We start from the raw sequence: 20,107 nt of genomic DNA, 5'->3' as shown, positions 1-20,107 counted from the left end.
AGGAGGGGGCTGCAGGGCATGTGTTTGCACACCCTGCTTCCTTTCACCATTCACAGAAAGGAACACAACAGCATTTCATCCAGAAATTAATTCTTGGCAGGCTGGGAGCACAGAATTTAACACATGCTCATATTTTGCTGTGGGGTTGTTTCAAATGACTGAAATTTAGCCCGAACCCTGATTCCTAATATAAAGACAAAGCTATTTGGTGGAAAGAAATGAATTGCGTATAAAGCTGAAAGAACAGATCATCTAATTTTCAGAGCCTTTGTTTGCTCTTTTGTTCCTTCCACCGAGTTTCTGAAACTATTAATACCACTGAACCATTATAAAAACCTTCAGGCAAGTCTAACAGCAAATAATTAGAGCGCTACAATTAGATCTTAGACCATGTATTTCGGAACATCTTTTCAACAATGCATCTTGAACTAACAGTTTCGCTTCCTACATCCCATCAGCTTCACTTTCGGGTTCTCATGCTAACTCATGCTTGTGGGTTAGGGGAAGCAAGCTCCTGCTGGTGGGGTTGCTGAATTAAAACCAGACTGGAAACCGGCGATGGTTTAAGCACGGTTCTGCAGGCGGGAGGGTGGATGTCCCCCGGGAGCACGGGGGTACAGCCGGGGACAGCAGAGCCGGTGGCCAGAGGCTCCGGGGCACTTGCCACCAGAGGGCAATGCGAATGCTCCGGCACGGCAGAGCCAGAGCCAGGGAAGATGCCCCGGCCCACCCAAACCCTTCTCACCTTGCCCTGCAGCAAGAACCCACCCCTGGCTCTCCAGCCTAAAGCCCATTGTGTAAATTAATAGGGTTATGAGAAAGATCTGCAAAAAGACCCTCCGTTGGAAAGGAAGTAACTAATGTAAGTCATGAAAAGCTCTGAAGGGGACTTCCACGCCAAGAAATCCCCTAAAATACACAGCTCCAGATATTAACTACCCATTAGCAGTATTTCAGAGAGTTTTGAGGGTTTCTCCACTTGAGAAAATAGATGAAAAATTGCCATCTTCAGGTGTAGAACACCCAGACGCCTCCACCCCTATCAAAACCCTTCTCCCTAATACCAAAAGAACAAGCATTACCATACACACCTACTGACTGCATTTTAATTCTCACCACTGGGTCTGTGCAGCTCAAGAGCAGTGTCCAACTACCCAAAAGCCTTGCAAAACACCTGGTGCTTATTCTCCAAAGATAGGAGATGATGAAACTAATAAACTACCACAGTTATTAGCAACAAGAAGATTTGCACAGCACTTTGGAAATCCTGTGCTTTGTCCTTAACCACACCACAATGATGCACTAGGGCCAACTCTTGTAGGACTAGTAAGCAACTTAGAGCAATATTTCAGTGCTGGCCCAGGGAAACAATCAGATTCCTGTTGGAGAACAGCTATCTTAAAAGCAGAAGGAGAAATGTTTCCTATCTAAATCAGATGACAGACACCTCAAATATATCCAGAAATATGGAAATCCACCTAAGTTTTCAAACCTTCCTAGCAAAGGATTTCAGTAGGTAGAAATAAGTCCCTTAAGCTCAACAGAAGGGCTTCTATCACAATTATTAACGAAGATATTGCTGACTGCCAGTTGCTCTGATGGCAGCTGATACAATACCCCAAGTCAGCAGTCTGCTTCTGCCATGGCAGAGCAGTGCCAAGAAATAAAGGGCTCCACCCATTGCCCTCAGCTAAGATCAGGGCTGAAGCAGAGATGGCTCACTCATCGCAATGAAAGCTGTGATTTGCTTTGCCTCTCTAGGCTGTTTTCTCATATAAAAAAAATAAAAAAAAAAAAAAAAACCCAACAAAAAAACCAAATTAAAAAAAAAAATAAGAGGGAGAGAAAGACTGAACAATTTCCAGCTCAGTTTGGACACTGCTCTGGTCCCCTTCAAGCTATGAGGGGAAGAAGTGCACAGCTCATTTCAACACCAGCTTGGCCACACTCCCTCCAAGCTCCAGTTCTAAAATGGAAACAAATCCTGTGGGTCTATTTTGCAGAGGCTTTTCCACAGAGCTACTGTGCAGCTGAGCACACCAAGCACCTGGAAGCCCTCAGATAAAATGATAATGTGCACCATATACCCAATGTGAAAAGCAAGGGAACATGTAACTTCGGTTGAACCAAAGATTACCAACAGTTATCAAGATTGATTTGTTCCAGTATAGTGCCTGGAAACCTATCTGATTTGAGTAATCCCACTCTTGGGTCATTGCTTTTTCCAGGAAGAGAGGAGGCTACTTCCCATCCCAGTGGTATCACATCTTTCCCAGGGCAATGGAGGGCATTGAATTAAAAGAAGCCCTGGAGTCAATCACTCCTGGTCTGGATATCAGACCTGCTGCAGCACAACCAAACAGCCTCTCCTCAGCTCAATCCCACCTGTCAGCAGGGAGCATAAATATTTCTGCATATTTCCTCCTATACTATTAAGAAGGGAATCTATTTGAGATCTACAGGGCTGTGGAATATGTACAACCGCTGTAATTTTAAGAAACTAAATTCAATACTAATATTTTTTTTTTTTTTTCTAAGAAGAACAAAAACCAAAACCCCATGAGTGACACACACAATCCTCCTGCACAGATATTTAATGTTAAGTAGTTAGATAAACCTAGGAGTTGCCTGGACAGCTTCCAGCACCACCTAAACACATAAGGAAAGCCTAAGGAAGACACTCCATTTCAATCAGCTGGGGAGGAGAAAAAACCAAACCCACCCCCCACAACTCTCTCTTCCCCTCAAAAAACTCACCATTAAATGACCAACTCCAATCATACCACTACGTTTCAAGCTTAAAAACTTGGCTACTCCGCCCACTTTACCAGAGCATCCCTCCTGTCCCAGCCATTCCAAACATCCCTATGGCCCATTTGGTGAACAGTACCCAAGAGAAGCTGAACAGGAGGAATCAGTGCACATCAGCAATCTGCAAACACACACAGAATCACACGTGAAAAACAGTCTGGCTTGTACACTGGAGGAGGCAGAAGAGTCTGTGCCATTTTCAATGGGATGAGCTATTCCAGCAGGCACACAGTGCCACATCTACACCCCTTAGGTTCACAGAAGCAGCACAATTTAAGAGCCATACCCTGTACGGCTGCAGGTCACATTTCACTGAGCCACAATACACAGCAGAACTTCATGTTCAAGTTAGAGTCCACATATGCAAGCATTTGTGGGCTCAGAGAATGAGACAAATGAACAAAAAACAACGTGAGGGTGAGTTCCTGTCTACCCACAAGGGCTGTAAGCTTTGGAGTTGTCTTGTTCCCCCCAGCTGTAATAGTTTTCTGTTTTAGCTAAACTTTGAGTTTTGCCCCTTGGTTAATTCACTTAACTCAATAAGAAGTGTTTTTCAGCCAGGAGCAGGGTGTCTTTTAAAACAAGTACAGCCCAAAGCAGGAATGCCTGTAATTCCTGACTCGTACCACCTGCCACAGATCATGTAAAAGACCCTGTCTAATTCAAGGATTATCAGAATGACAGTGCATCCCACTTCACAGAAATATTAAGGCTGGACACCCTACACCGGGTAAGTACTTCTAAATATTTTCCAGCGTATATAAAAATAAAACCCCTGATTTCCCTAGAGCAGCATTTTAGGCTCTTAAAAAAAAAAAATTCTAAATTGGGTTCTTGAAAAAAGTTCTACTTGCATAGAAAGCAATGGTGTTTCTGAAAGACAGATAATTTTAGGGTTTTTAGACTATAAAGCTTTCATAAAACAAAAAATTCCTTTCATAAACATAAACCACTTTCATTATAGTATCTCGGCTATGCTCAGTTATTTTGACAATTCAGACAGTTTAAAACAGGAAAGTCCAAGACCCACCCCCACTGCACACAGTCATTTCTTGACTCTGAGCTTGTGCTCAGCAATTTATTTGACATGTAATTTGAAAACATACAAACTAAAAAGAGAAGGCAGTAAAAAACAGTAAAAATCATATAATATCATCTCTATGAAATGCATGAAATCACAAGACATTCCAACTCCATGATCTTAAAAGAAATTGATTAATAACCCAAACACTCAGCTTCCTAAAACTAAAAGAGAAGCCAAGAGCTTCCTACGTTCTCCTATTACCAGCTGGACAACACAATGTCAACAAAGATATGAAGAGCCATAAAGCACAGACAAATAGGAAAAGCACCCCCTCACGCTCCCAGGAGATGTAAACATAACTGAAGACAAAGACCTGCATCAGAAAAACCAGAAAAAGATGCCAAGATCTCGGCGAGGCTTTTTTTGCCTGATTTCAGTAGCTGAGAACAACTGTGAGATCCCAGCTCAGACAGCTGCCCAGAAATCCTGTGTTCTGAGTTGGCACAATAATGCTGAAAAGTTGGATAAAAAAAATAAAAATAGAACTTTAAACATTAAGAGGAACCAGTTAAAATACAAATGGGATGGTGGGGAGGAGAAGCAGGGGCTGGAGAGGAAAACTCCAGTAGTTGATTAAAGCTGCCTTGTTTCTTAAACTCTTTACTGGACAGTAACCACTGATGTTATCAGTCATCTCAGACATGCAGCATTTTATTGTGTTGAGAGGGCAGCTTAGGCTGGACAGGATATCTGTGTGTCATCCACAGTGAAAGGCTGCAGGCTCAGTAACCACCAAAGTATGGCCAAAGGGCACAAGGACAGTGAATAACCAGGGTCAGAATAGAACCAGGAATTGAAGTTAGCTACCAAATTCCTCATTATGCTCAATAAAATCCAAATGCATCATCTTTTAGACATGAAAGTAAAATACTCCAGCTAGGTAGCGTTTTAGTCAGAACATGAAATTCAGATCATCTGCAAGTTAAATAAGTCAAGCAGTTAAACACACAGGAAAAAAAAAAAGAGAAAAAGAAAAAAGAAAAAAAAAAGCCACACACATAAACCCCCCACACCCACTCTTTGAAGCATGGTGCAACTATGGAATATAAGAATTCATAAGAAGAGTTATAGGAGGGCAAAGGGCAGATTAAAACAAGTTAGAGCAAGCAGAGGAAAAGGGTTACACGGCAGCATCAGAGTCCTTATAGATTAAAAGGAAGATCTGCTGGATTTTCTAATGTATTTGGCCATTTCTTCTGTCCAAATCAAGCAAGAAAACTCCTGGATGGTGTTTCCAAAAGCTTGGACACCAAACAGCAGACTGAAAAGCCTTCAAGGTTGAGGGGGGAGTAAAGAGGACTGGATGCCAAATTCTGATTAGATCCCAACTACAGAGAACAAAAGGAGGCAGGGCTTTGCCTTCAAACATTATTTTCTGTAAGAAAGCAGCTCCTGGGCTGTACCAAGCTGGCACTGTCTGAGCCCAAGGATCTGTTGGGGTTCAGTACAGCAGGAGACACACAGCCAGGAGACCCACCCTGCCTCCGTAGTTCACATCAGCTTCACACCTCTACTGCAGCTTACTCAGAGGTGAGCAGGAACTTTATGTGGTGTTTTCCAAAGATGCCAGGCTGTGCATACACAAAACACAAAAGCTGGTCTTTGAGAGAGGGGAGTGTGAGTGCACACAGACACAACATCCATGCAAAGGCACTGCCTCTTCCGCAGTGACTTCACTCCATCAGCTTTACAAACATCAAGAATATTTTCCCCAACTATTCAAAATTCCTTTGCCACATATGCTGCACATGCACAATGGGCTCTTGCATGGGGCTTCCAATGTCTAACAGCAAAACTAAACTCAGTTTTCAGAACTTCCCTTCCTGTTCAATATTCCTGACTGCAGCAAATACCAGGACACACAATGCCATGGTCACTTATGCAAGGCACAGCTTCAGAGATTTACATTTGAGGAATTCTCCTGCACAGACCTTCCCCTGTGCAGACAGAAAGCTGTTCCAGATTTTTGAGTAACAATATACCTACTAATTTCCAACTGACACCACATTAAACTCCCTACCCCTCCAACTTGAACATTCAGTTCCTTTCAGATACAGTGGACTGACCAAGGCTCATCTCAAAAACTTTCCCACTCTAGTATCAAGCAGTAGTTTCCTGTTTCCAAAGTCCTGGTGACACCTAGCCAGGGCACATTCTGGTTTCCTTTAAAAGAACTTCTTGCATACTTTCCTGCTGCTGAAAGAAGGTGGAGGGAGACTTACTCATCTATTCAGTTCTAGTTAATCACCACCAGCTCCTGAGGGAGCCAATCCTTTGAAGAAATCACAGAAAAGGCTTGCAGAGCCTACTGAGAATCTCAGAGACACAAACCTGCAGAATCCAAATTTTACAGAGCACTTATTCAGAATTTTTTTTTGAGCCATCACTCTCCAAATAAGACTTTTGTGATTCCCAAAGACGCCATGACACTACCTAAAAAAGCTAAAACAAACAAGCAAAATGATTATATACACTTTTCAGTCATTTCCCATTCAGCAGAGATCCAGTTGCTGATTCAACACTTCTGTTGGCATCCACCTATTCCTATTGTTCTGTTGCCCTTGGCTCCCGAGGCACCACGCTCCAGCCCTGTGCATCATCCCCTGACACAGCTGGACCACAGCTCTGCAGCACAGGGATTTCTGCCTCAGCAGCACAGCCAAGAAGCCCAGCACCTCCTCCCCTCTCCCCAAAGTTGGCAAGATTCTGTGTATTTACTTCCTAGATGTGGATTAAAACTGAAAGATTCATATCTGCTGAGACACAATCCATCCCTTTCATTCCCAGACACTACCCCACCATAAAATATTTCCCCTTCCCTCCCTAAACTGGGCGTCTCCTCCCACTTTCTTGCCCTTGGTAAAAACATTCATCTTCTTGCCATCTTGAGGAAGTTGGACTCATCTCAAATTTCACCAGTCCCCTTGTACACCACTTCCCAAAGTCCTTAGGGGGAAGTTTAATCCGGATCCAAACTCTGGAATCGATCCCAAGAGGCTGCTGGGCTCCAATCAATGCATTAATTTTCAAGCATGCTCAGCCTTGCCACTTGGGTCCACTTCCAGAGTGAGCTGACGACTGCGCACAAGCCCAGAAATACATCACACCTCAAGCCATCCACTCAAGATACGAACACACAGGTCCTGGTTAAAACACTGCTCCTTTAGCTCTTCCACCAAGACCCCAGGTGAAACAGCAGTGGCAAGGGATTTGCAAAAATACAAGATATCATTGAGCACTCTTGGGTCAACTCCCAGGTGACTCAATTCTAGTACAAATCAAAAAAAAAAAAAACCAACAAAAAACCCACCAGGCGCCAAAAAAAAAAAAAAAAAGAATAAAAGTGCAACCACCAAAAAAGCTGCCCTGCACATCTCCCATGTTTTTGCTCCTTGCTTGTGCATGAAGCTGGTAACAATGGCCAGTAATTTCAAATAAAATCACCAAATTTAAATTCAAGTTTCCAAAGAGGATCCAAGTTTACTTTGCCAACACCAAGGACCTAAACCTTTCCTGCGTCTTATCTGAGATTTCCTGAACAGTTGTTTCTTATTGGGTTTGCTCCTTATATTAGTAGCCTTTACAAAAGTAAAATCACCTTAAATGTCATCCTGCTCTTTGCTCCTTGCCCCAGCAGCTAAGCTAACCCTGGACAGCCTCTCATAGGCCCTTCTTTAGAAGAGAGCCAAGATTCTCACCCAGGACCCAAAATAGGTTCACCCCTGTTTCTCTGCACTTTCTTGTCAGTAGCTCACAGCCAAATCATCACTTGCAAAGCCTTGTATGTTCTGGGCTGCTATAAAAAAAGCTTTATGCCATGGTCTGCTCCTACTGAACAGCAGCTCTTTAATCCATCTGACAATTACAGCCTCTTCTACCAGCACAGCAAAGTTCTGATAGGAAGCTCTGGGAGACTGAAAACTGGAAGATTTCTCAGAAATAATTTAGTACTGTAACTGAAGAAGAGAAGACAAAACAAAACAGGGAGATTTTTAAGAACAGCAAGTTTATTCACTGGAGAGACGCACCCGCATGCCTGACCATGGCTGAGCTCATGTGTCACTCTAAAGATCATGGCCTTGGAGAGCTGACAGGGGACTGCAAGGATCATGGCACTGAGATTGCAGAGAATCCAGAAAACACGTGCAAGGGGGGAAAAAAGCCGAATCTTAACACCCCTGGAGAGTAATTATTTTCCTCTTAATTCCACTTGATACCAAAAGTGACTTAATACTAATCCAAGCCAAGTGGCACAAAGAGCTTTCAGCTCACTTCTCTGCTGGAGAGGATGGGGTGAGTGCTGCTGTTAGAGTACAAGAAGCTCCTCTCCTTTCTGATGATTTATGCAACCTAGCTTTAAAAGAGTTGCATTCATTTTATTGCCTACTCTGCACATTCTCAAGAGGCGTTGGAGGCAGTGCCAGAAAAATAACAGGGTTTAACAATGTCTAGCACAAATCCATCGGTGCAAGAGCTCCTTTCTGAAGCGTTTCCAGATTTTTTTTTTTCAGTGGGAACATTTTGTAAATAGAATTTAAAATTTGCCTTGAGCCAGGCAACACCCGCTTTTATTCAGCCCTCCACGATAATGAAATAAGTAGTTTCTCCACTAGTTATAACTAATGCCTTCCAGAGGAAAAAGTGCAAAGCAAATGGTTTACACCCTTTCACATCCCACATCCACAACTTTCCTGTTGCAAATGCCATGTCTTCATAGATCTACTGAAGCTTCTGTCTCACTGTAAACAGAGCTGCAACTGGAAATAAATCCCTCCACAGAGTTTATGCCTTCCACAAGGCATAACTTGACAAATGCAAACAAAAAGATTGCCACCAGATGGGCTGAAACACAAGGTAGAAAAAATTCCTTTCTGGTGTTTCTCTATGCCCAAAAAAAAAAAAAAAAAAAGCTATTTCACTCAAAGCCATTGGATCATTATTTAAAACAAAGCAGGTAAAAAGAAAGAAAAATAACTCCTGAGGGAGCTAGGCAATAGCATAACTGGGCTCATGCTGGAAGAAATCAGAGAAATCGGGTATTGGTGACACTGCTGAAGATTCAAATCAGACCAATAAAAATAACTAGTCAAAAGAGCAATTCTAGTCCCCAAGGAAAAAACATTACCAGACTATGGAGATATATATACACACACACATATATATGGATAATTTCATCCTGTCTCAACCAAGGTCAACTTACAGCAAACAAAATAGATCATCTGTTGCAACCACTTCAAGATATAAAACATCCTGACCACACTGCAATGGCAGCTCTTTTTCACCTCTCACACTGAAAAACTGTACTTTCCTATTAGAAAATATTTAGGTTTTTTTTTTTTTTGCCAAATGAAACAAGAAACTGAGAAGATCATCTGTCCCTGATTTCACAGTGCTTACTAATTTTTCTTTAGACCATGGAAAATCGTAAAATGGAGCTGCCATTTCCAATCTACGTCAAGTGTAATTACATGAGTGCACAAACCCCAGAGCATGTACGTAACTGAGCAGTACCAACACTTCACACACAGCCAGACTGTGATGATTTCTGCACAAGTACTGCACAGTTAAAGCAGAGCAGATAGCCAAATGTCAGCAGGTTTTATTTTTGTGTCATAAAGCACACATTTTATTTTTTCTATCCACATGCAGGTTACAATCCGCTGAGGTCTCATCCCTCCACCTAAACAAGGAGAGGATTTCTCCAGGCAAAATCCCCAACTCACTGCTCAGCATGGGAGTCATATTACCTGTACTACCACAGGAAATTTTTGGTACCCTACGACAGAACAAGAGGCCATCCATGGCATGACAAACCTGCTGCAGGGAGCGGGTGGATCTTTACTGGAAGCATACTCAACTCTTGCCCTTCCCTGTGTTTTTCCTGCAGCACAATAGCCTTGTTACAGCCAGGAGGGAGGTGGGCACATGGCAAGAGGCAGGTCTCACCTTCCTACTACCCATCTCTCTGGCCTACTTAACCCTCTTCTCAGGCAAACCCAAACAGGGCACTAGCATCCATTTAGTCTCTCCAAACAAAACATCAGCTCATTTCCAACCTTAGGCTTTTCTACCTCAGATTAAACCTTTGCAACTGGAATGCAGTTTGAAAACCTCTTGGGAAAAGAAAAAGAACCTGACTGTATAGGGCCTCTACAATCTTGCAGAAGACCTCTGCAGCTCAAGGATAAGACATATGCCTCTCAAGCCTGCACAGATGTCACCACATCACAAAAACTTTAATCCCGTATGTGCAATTACAGCAAAATTGAAGGATGAATGCTCAAGAAGCGTAGCCTGGAATTGCAGGGATACTATCATGAAACACAACCTCCAATGCATCTCCCTATTTCTTGCTCCTAATGACAGATTGTGCCCAAATATGTGGGGTGCTTATACCATTTAAATAAAGAGAGGCCACTGGAAGGCATGGAACTCGCATCTGAATCCTGCACAGCTCAGGAAGAGATCTCCTTCCCCAGGGACTGGGAATTTTTTGCCTGCTCAGAGCCAGGAAAACTCCAAGACAGCATCACAAATAGCAAAGCAGGAGAGAGGGTCAGGTTAGCTAAAGTCTTCTGCCTTGAGAAAAAAAAAAAAAATAGGCTTTATATAGGATCTACCCAAGTGTTTTCATCTAGGGGTAGGACAAGATGTGGGGTTCAGAGGGTAATGCACAGATGATCCTTTCCTACTGGTACCCCGGGAAAGAAGCAGGTGAGCTGCTCGTCTGGGCAGCAACCAGGCAGCATCTCTTACAGACTGCTTCCTTTACCCCAGGTTTGGCTGAGGGCCACAGAGAAGGGGCAGCAAGAGGGAAAGAGCCTTTGTCAAATCACAACTATGCCATGTAGCAAAATCAGCCAAGGAAAGCCACCGCTTTGTCCTCTGGTAGTTCTCAGCCAAATCCAAGCTGACAACAAGCATGATAAACCCTCGACACGCTTTTACTGCACACAAATGAAGGTGATGCTCAAAATATCAGTTCTATCTCAACACCAGAGTCTTCAACCTTAAACTAAGGTTTGCTGAACCAATATCCCAGATAGGTGCAAGAAATGTTTCTCTCACTGAGGAGGTCCAGATCCCTCAGGACATCCTTCCAGGCCTGCCCAGAGCCCCACATGCCTTCTCCTACAAAGAAAGGACTCACACCCAGGTGAGCACACAGCACAAACACACACATGTGAATTATTATTTAAAAGCTCAGAGGCAAAAGAAAAACAAAAACAAAATGTGCCCTTCTGAAGAGGCTATCCTAACCCTCAAAGATACTTGCAGTCATATGTACATAGCTCTTCTTAATTTTCAGCATGAAGGAATGCTGCCAAAACCCCATAAAGCAGTGCACAAGTTCTTTTAGTATAAAACTAGCTTCCATCCCCCCCCCCCCCCACCAAAACGATGATAAAAATCTTAATGGAAAGAGATTCTTTAATTTGTCTCCCACAAAGAGCAGGAAGACCTTTGGGAAGGATGACGGATATAATCAAAAGTCATGGCACATATTTCTTATCAGTGTTTGAACAAGATGTGTTTATTCTTTTGGCAATGATTTAATTTGATTTTAGCAAGCGCTCCAAACTCTGCACCATCACTCAGCCAAATTGCAGAGGAACTCAGAGTCCCTAAAGGGAAACTCTATTGCTCTCATCTCCCCTCACAAGGAAACAGGAAACTTGGACAAGACCAGACAAACTTGCAGGTTCCCTCCTTCACACCAAATTTTGTGCATGTTTCCTCACAAACATCTGTACACAACACAAAATTCCACATGTGGAGATGAGGCAGGAAGACAAAATGACATTCAAAGGGCTCCTATTCATCAGTACCTCATCATCCTATTAATAACCACCCAAAGTCTCTCTCCTTTTCACATCTCCTACTCATAAGCACACAAGAACAGATCTCCAGGGTCATCAAGTCCAGTGCTCTACCAACAAAAAGCTTAATTGTTCTTACAGCTGACCCAGATCAAATGCTGGGATAGATTAAGCTGGAAAAGTGGTTCAAACAGGTTCCACCTCCAGCCTCTCCAGGCTGTGATTCACTTTAGCACCCTTCTCCCCTCTCTCAGCTTTTCCCAAGCAGATTTGACCCATTTGGAAGGAACCCATCTGACCGTGGCGTTGGGCACCCCGCTGGCAGACACGGGCGGCCCAGGGCCGTGGGCGATGGTGCGAGCTCTCCGCCCTGACCACACAGCCTGCACTGGGGCTTGTGCAAGGGTGCAAGGGCCCGTTCCCAGGCTGGGAACGCATCCCCAGGGCCAAAGGCACTGCAGAGCTCGGCATCTGCCAGCACACAGCCAACGTCCTGGGGTAGCTGGGCATAGCACCCCAAGAAACGGGCTTGGGATGAGAGAGGAATCACTGCTCTTCGTCTTAAAACCTGATTTTAATACAGGGGGAATTATTTCCTTCCCTTAAATAAGGCCCATTTCTAAACCAGAAGCTAGTCAATACTAAGTTTTTCATGAGTTGGTATGTCTGTCTTGTGACCAACCCAGCAACTAAGCTCTAAAATCTGAACTGCAATTACCAGTGACAACAAAGTACTACTTCTATTTGCACATTGAGAGCTTTTTCTTTTTTTCTTCTTTTCTAAGGAATTCATGCCAAAGTCTACTTCTTGTTTGCAAGCTTAAGATGGGTGAGGTTCATCACCACCAATATATTTTAATTGAGCATTAACAAGTCTCCCTCTCCTTTGAGACAAGTCATTGGCAAGGCTGCTCTTCCTCAGAAATGAAGCCAAGTCAACGCTAATCGGGTTTTCCTTCCCCAGCGTACAATGCTTCGCTGGATGAACAAAGCCAGTGCACCTTGTTCAAATCCAAGGAGGTAAGAGGAAAAGTGAGTGGAGGGGGAAAAATAAATAAAAAAAAATCAGAGGTAAAACCTTTTAAAAACCTCCCCTGACAGCAACAGTGACGAGTGGCATTTAAGCAGAGCGAGAACGCTCCTGAGCGCATCGCTCCTGACAGATGAGCCCAGCCAGTCAACCACAGGGACTCCACAGCCCCTCTGCTGCTAATAAGTGAAAGTTGATCAGATAGCAGCAGACAAATAACACCAAGCAAACACTCCAAGAAGTGTTCTCTCCACATTTAAGAGTTTATAATTAACCTAGGGAAAAAACAAAAGTCACCCATTTGGGTCCCCTGCATGGAGGCAGCAGAAGAAGCAGGCACAGGCGGGGGTTTGGGCTCCCTGCAGACAAGGACGGGGAGAGCACACTGGTTTCAGTTTACCTCTCGCTCTCCCCGAGTCACAGACACGCCATCCCGGGCGTGCAAGCCTTGAGTAAACCTTCGACAGACTTCTCCTCGCCACCTGCCTCATCTCCTAGCTATGCTCCCGGCCTTTCAATTTTATTTTGTTTTCTCTCCCAAGTGGCTGAGGTTCTGTCTGCTTTGGGGCTCGTACCCTGTGCCCTCCACTTGAAGCCTTTTCTTCAGGAATATACACACGCGCGCGCACACACACACACACAGAGCTTTGGCTGCTTTGCCACTCTGGCAAGTGTCAACACAGCTGCTGTCTCCGCTGGAATGTAAACCAATATTGTCGTTAGATCTCCCTCAACCCCTGGTAACTTCCTCCAAGATTTGCACAGCGTGTGGCAATCCTTTCCACTGCCAACTTACAAAGCATCGACCCAAGCTGGTTAAAAGCAATTCAATAAATAATTTTAAAAAATGAAATCAAAGCTGCACCTTAAGTTTGCATCCCACTCATGCCCATGAAGTGCAAAGAGCTGTAGAAAGTAAAATGCATCCATTGTACATTTATCCTCATATGCTTCTACAAACACCCTGTGTAAAATACCTTGCTGCTTCAAGTTATGAGGCAAGGTATTAACAGCACTGAGTTAAAGAGGTGTTGGTGTGGACGCTAACACAGCATTAGCAGCGGAGGACCTTTGTTTGCACATTATTTTGCTTTAAAAAGTAACCTAAGAAGGGATTTTTAACACAATTTTAGTTATTTCCTAGATACCATCCACTTGAAACCACAAGCAGTAATTCTGGCAATAAAAGACTCGTAAAAGAGTTTTAATGCAGACAACACAGCCAGTATTCAGACTGTTACAGGAATGCAATCTGTGTGCATTGCCCACCATAAAAACTGCCTTGCCTTGCTTCTCCAATAAAAGAAAATGATGTTGGCTGATCAGACTTCCCAAAACAAATTCGCTGTCCTAAATGTAAAGATTTGAAGTTCACTCTCATTCAGATATTTAGCCCAACAAACTCTGCTTCCCATTGTAAAATGCAAAAGTCTCACAAAAACAAGTGTATATTCCGGACCTAACTTCAGGGGTGAAGAAATTGCATGTATTCACTTAAAATTAAAAATACATTAGCGATATCACAGCTGAAACCTAGAGTCCTTACCTCGCTATACTGGGACTGGGCATTGTTTTCCAGGTACAACATGTTAGCAGTCAAATTGATCAACGCTGCTGTTCTTTCTTCTGGCTCCAGGATTTTGACAAACACCTCCCACCCCCTAGAAGACCCTAAAAATATGGGATGCTACTGTGGAGATAACAGGACTCAGAGTGTGCCTCTCTGCATAATTGAAGTTTCCCTTATATACCTAACTATAGGCAAGGAGGAGGAGGTGGGGCTCTCCTGCCTTACCTGTCCAATCTGTCAAAGTGCCACCTGGAGTCCTCCACTCCAATGGAGAGAGGCCTCTCCCAGCTCATTAAGTAGTTAGAATTCCTTATCACCAATCTCTAAAAAGCAAAGGGAAGGGAAGGGGGGGGGGGAATGGCCAAAAAAAAGAGAAAAGAAAAAAAGAAAGACAGGCAGGGAAAAGAAAGGAAACAATAACTTTCTCCTGTCTCTTTTCTACAAGTTTAGGAACTCAAAAGAGAGCCATGGAATTGCTCTAAAGGAGCTGCTCCAAGAAACTTCCCTTATTTATTTTCTACAAAGATTCCAGGGCTGTTTTTTTACAGGCACAGGCTTTGCTGCTACCAAGAACCTAAATATTCACAAAGGGATCGAGACGCAAGGCTCAACACCAGTGGTACAGAAACGCAGCCGAGCATTTGGCTGCTGCTGTGTGCAGATTTGGGACAAAAGCCCCAAGGAGCTTTCTGAAATCAATCACTGGTTCCATGCACCAAAATCCAGCTACCTTCTCTGTCACCTGTGTGCTCACATCCACACTCACAGCCAACAGGTCCTGTGTTTGCAGGGCATCACTCCAGCAACATTTTTTCCCCTCCTCTGCAGTTGCTTCGAACTTGCACTAAGATTTAAAAACAAGTAAAAAACCCCAACTCGTCCAAAGGGATTCACAGTGTTAAATTAATATATGGGAGAAGTTTTTGGGTGCTGCTCAATAAAAACCACCTGGACAGGATGCCCACGGCAAACTTTTCAAAAGATAGGAAGAGCACTTAGACGAGATCTGCAGGAGAGATCCCCACTGTGATTTTACTCTGGACAAGCAGACAAGCCCCCCGTCCTGCCCTGGTGTCCCCCGGAGCGTGCGGGGCTGCGAGCTCAGCGCTGGGCTGGCGGCACCCCGAGCCCCGCGAGGATCCGCCGGGCGAGCGGGATGCACGGCAGAACAAAGGCAGCTGCTCCCGAAGCGCCACCGAGCCAGGCGAAACAGAACACCTTTCCAAAGGGCTGGGGAGGGGGGAGAGAGGAAACACAACATCCAGATCAGAGTGCGGCCCAGCCTAATGACAGCACTCCGAACTTTATCTGAGGAGCGGTGCTCACGCAGGGCTCTGCCGAAATGCCAGCGCTGCCAGGGAGCACCGAACCTCCCGCTGCGGGCTGCGAGCGAGCGACCACAGGGGCTTTGCAGGGAGGGACAAGGGTCTCAGGCAGGGCTGCCACCCACGCACAGCCTCAGCACCTCCCCGCTTTGCCGCGGAGCGGCTGCTGCTCCTGCCACGCCTGGCCTCGGGCATCATTTAACCCCAGCTTCTCCGGGTAGGCAGGGAGGGACTGGAGCTCACGGGGAGATGGAAGCGGGCAGGCTGTGCTGCTCACGGGGCTGCCTTGCCGGCACACGGCAGCTCTGCAAATTAAAGGACACTGCAAGCTCACCAGCCTATTCCAGGCTGGAGCGGCCAGCACATTCTTAAAGCTACCACTAATAAAACGGGGCAAAACCAACTTCAGGCAGGAAGCGAAACAAGAACACAGAGCAGAGGATTACAGTGTCCCCCTCCCCTGCAGCAGCCGCTTGCCACAAGAACCAGGGGTCTCATATAGCTCTCACACTTCAAGCACAGCTCACCGGAGCTGCTGAGTGCAAGCAAAAGGTTGGAAGCATTTCCAGTGCACCCTCCCAACTCCTCCTCACCGAGCATAGTGCATAGGAGGCGCTTCCGAGAGCAGGCTGCAGAGAGGAGCACTGAACCATCCCGACCTACCACGGCCAGCAATATCCCAGCTCGAGTCGGGGCCACCCGGGCTTCACACACACCTTCAGTGCTCCTGAGCTAGCAGCAAGAGCTGCCGAGCACACAGCCAGTTTCCCACAGCACAGGAACAACTCAACAGACACTGCCAGGGCCCCTTGCCCTCTTCTCCATCTCCTCCAGCACCATCTTGGACCAGGGACTGTGCCCAATGTGCTTATCTGATCTCACCCGGGATGGGCACAAGCCAAAAAGCCACACCAGTGCTAATCTGGAGATGCAGGTAAAGTTTGCAGGGAGCAGCCACAGCACCGTTAGCCAAACGGGGCACTGTGCAGCACCACTGCAAAGCTTACACAGAGCTGGACATTCATGTCACACATGGATCTTCTGTTGTCTAACAGTGAGTAAAAGTTATGCCATGCTCAGATGACCATTTTGATCCCTAAATAATGTCCAGTTTTTCATAGTGGCCCATGAGTTCAAAAACTATGGAGGGGAAGGAGACAGCAGAAGGTACATAAATACATCTCCCAACCTCAGCAGGTCGTTGTAAAATTCTCTTTCATAGCTATGCTCTGGAACTCAGAAGATCCTCCTTTTCCAGGTCATTAATGCAGCATTGTTGTGTGAGGTATCTGCCATCTTCTGCCCCACAGGTGGCTGGAGGTGGCTGTGGGTGAAGCAACACCCAGATACAGAGAGATACGTGGAAGTTTATCCAAAGAGATCTGCATGTCAAACACGAGGAGAGGTGTATATAGCATGAATAAATTGACATGTCAGCACAAATCCCTGCCCTCTGTACACACAGCCCCAACCTGGCTCAGTGTTTCAGATGCATTACCCTGTGCGGACACCTTGAATCAGATGCTGGACAAGTGGCTTTTTGCAAATCCATCATCCACAAGGGACACAAAAGAGGACACCACCACGCCAGCAGGGGTGGCAGGAGGTAACAGCAGGCACCAGAGCAGGCACCAGGCACTGGGACACACTGTGCCCAGCAACGCTGCTGCAGTCCAGGCACAGGTGTGTCCCTCTCATCACCCCAGGGACCCAAGCTTTCTTTCACTGGCTTCAGATCTAAATGCACTCTCCTCCTAAGATGCCCTCCTGGTTGGTGCCATGCCCTGGATATTCACACTGGCACCAGTGGCACAAGTGAAAAGTAAAGGCTTGAACCTTTTTCTACCTTATAATGAGGAAGAAAAGTTCCCAGACCCTCATCTGATTCTCTCCATTTGCAGGTACAAAATTTTCACATAGAAGAGCCTACAACAACCTAATGGCAGCCAGGCAGTATCTCTTTGGGGTTCTCAGAGGAAAACTTAATTTCATGAAATATCATATGCTTAAATGGCTGAGTCATAAAAACAGAAGTACACCCCCACCCTCCTCACACTGCACACTCACTTTTCAGCTGTGGGACAGTGATAGTCATAATTTGTCTGAGCCTTCTGGACAGGTCTGCAAGGGAATCATCAACTGCAATGGTTTGAAGTCATGGCAAGACAATCTTTGTAAACAGAGATTAAGCCTTATCATACCAATTAGCCTAATCAGAATAAGCAAACAGATTCAGGCAAAGGCCCTCCTTTCACACATTAATAAGAATGACTGCACACTGAGGGCAGATGAACAAGGTTTAACACTGCTTTTAGGGTCCAACAAGCCCTCTTGCACCCAAAACAAAAAAAGAATAAAGTAGAAAACAAAGAAAACAAAGTGTCAAGAGAAAAGCCTGGCACTTATGCTCTGGATGCTTAGTTGGATTAAAATTAAAAAAGCAGCTCAGCCTCAGGAAAGGAAGTTGTCTTAGAGTAATTTACCTCCAATACTGTAGGAAACTGAAAATAACAATTGCTAGTTAGATTTGAAAGTTTCAGCTGCAACCCTCCCAGGTCTGACTCAGATATTCTAAAAAGCTTCTGGCAGTGCTTTGTGGCTCCTGCTGGTACGCCAAAGAACAAAATAAAATGCAAACAAGACCCCTAAGTTTCTAAAATGAGCTGTGGGCCAAGTCAAACTGCTGATTCAGAGTCTTTGTTTGAATGCTTTTCCCCTTGCTCTTACATGGCTCATCCCAGCTCCTCTCACCAGTACCATAGGCAAGTTCTCAATAACCCTCTCCAGTCGCAAGGTAAGTGCGCAAAATTGTGACGATTAAAAATGTCATTACCACAAGTGCAGTGTTAATTGGAGATTGTGTAATTTCTTGTAGAAGGGGGGTGTGTTCATGCACACCTGCCTGCATGTTACGCAGTTCATGCAGAATTTCCTGCAGATCAAATTAAAAAAAAAATCTGCTCAGACTTCTCCACTTGTATAAAAATAGCATCTGGATCGACTGCGTCACCACAGACTGTGACATTCACTTAACTCAGAAATGTTTACAAATTAGGACTGAGATAACAGGAGGAGGAGGGAAAAAATAGAACATAGTTTTTGGAGGATTTTTTTTTTCTGTTACCTCTGAATAACTGCTGAATGCTTGAAAAATGAGCCTCTGCCAATTGGCTTTGACAGTCTTTCCAGGGCAGATCTTACAGGGACAGATGAGTACTCTGCGATAGCAGGAAGCGAGGTTAAAGAGCCAAAAGAAAATACTTAAAAAAAAAAAAAAAAAGGGCAAAAATCAACCTGCCTTCTTGAAAAGTCATGCAGAGCTGATCTTCATTGCTCAAACCACAAGGAAGAGAGGGAAAAACTATGAGGTCCCTGAAACAGGGACTTTCCTCTTTTTTGTTTTTAATCTAACCATTTATGGCAAGACAGAACAAATGAAAAAGAGATGAGGTATAAAAGGCAGCATCTTACTTGCTGCTGACTGGCTACAGCCTTGTGTGCATCCCAGCACCGCACAGAAATGCAGCTGATCCATTGCAAGAGAGGGACCAGCCACCCCCAGCTCTCAGAGAAACCTCTCTGCTGCACCTGAAGCACAAATTCGAACTTCCTGGTTCCTCACCACTGACCCAGAGACAGGTCTGAAGTCCAGAAACTTCTTTGAAATGCACTCAAATGTATAAATCTTCACAATAGAAACACGCCCCATGTGCAAGCGTTTAGTACTGAGTATCAATCCCTTCTTCCAAGGACTCCTAAGTGCATTTTTTGCCACATTTTAAAAGGGTAGGGTAAAAGGCAGGAGGAAAGCCCAGCACCTAGCTTTGCCCGTGGTGTAGGTCGGCTTCTCCTTCCCAAGGAACATGCCCTCCCCAAGGCAATCCCTGTCACAACAGCCCTGCCCTCCGACCCTGGGTAAACATCTGCGCACGCTGCTTATTTGAGCTCCTACAGTCTCGTTATCTCCTCCAGAACACCCCTAGGGCTAATTAGAGAGTTAATGGCATCATGTCAAGAGATAACGCTACGTGGTGGGGGAGCAAGGAGAGGGAAGGTGGAAAGGAATTGTGAAACAAAACCAGTTCCCTTCACAACCGCTGTGCAATATTGGTTTAGGAAGGGCGCACGCAGCCCCCGGGCCTCTGCCCTCCGGCTGCCGAGCTCCATTTAATGAGAGAGAGCGAGACACTCCTCCAGAGAGATTCAGCTCTCCAGCCAAGGTGATGCAAGGTACCCACACCTTCCCCACTGTCTGCACAACCAAAAATCCTGTAACCCCACCAAGGGTCATTCCCACCAAAGCGCCAGCAGTGACCGACCTCCCAAAGTTGGTGCATGACACAGGAGGCAGACAAAGCATACAGATCATTTATCAAAAAGCGTTTCTGCTTATTCCTGGTGCACCTTTCATCTAATTTTCCCACTTTTACTGTGATTCTTTTTAAAAGAATTTGTATTCACTATGAA

The 20,107-nt window shown here is 45.0% G+C and overlaps 2 protein-coding genes across 7 annotated transcripts in view; both read right to left on the bottom strand.

Annotated features, from left to right (window-relative positions):
- LOC103815382 (tumor protein 63) overlaps positions 1-14,492 on the bottom strand; it is a 67,153-nt gene extending 52,661 nt beyond the window's left edge. For 4 of the 6 annotated variants that reach the window (XM_018912945.2, XM_009089140.3, XM_018912947.3 and 1 more), the window contains exon 1: positions 14,292-14,491. In XM_018912945.2, coding sequence (XP_018768490.1) covers positions 14,292-14,333 — 42 coding nt within the window. In that variant the 5' untranslated portion in view covers positions 14,334-14,491. Of the gene's footprint in view, positions 1-14,291 lie in introns of all 6 variants that reach the window. The other 2 variants (XM_050978189.1, XM_018912946.2) reach the window with 2 other exon arrangements.
- A 924-nt stretch (positions 14,493-15,416) lies between these two features.
- LOC108961900 (tumor protein 63-like) overlaps positions 15,417-20,107 on the bottom strand; it is a 32,427-nt gene continuing 27,736 nt past the window's right edge. The window contains exon 4 of the mRNA XM_018913325.3: positions 15,417-15,545. Within this exon, the coding sequence (XP_018768870.3) occupies positions 15,417-15,545 (129 nt within the window). The remainder of the gene's footprint in view (positions 15,546-20,107) is intronic.

This window comes from Serinus canaria, chromosome 9 (genome assembly GCF_022539315.1).
Source record: "Serinus canaria isolate serCan28SL12 chromosome 9, serCan2020, whole genome shotgun sequence".
Taxonomy (NCBI): Eukaryota; Metazoa; Chordata; class Aves; order Passeriformes; family Fringillidae; genus Serinus; species Serinus canaria.
This window is presented reverse-complemented; position numbering and strand designations above follow the sequence as displayed.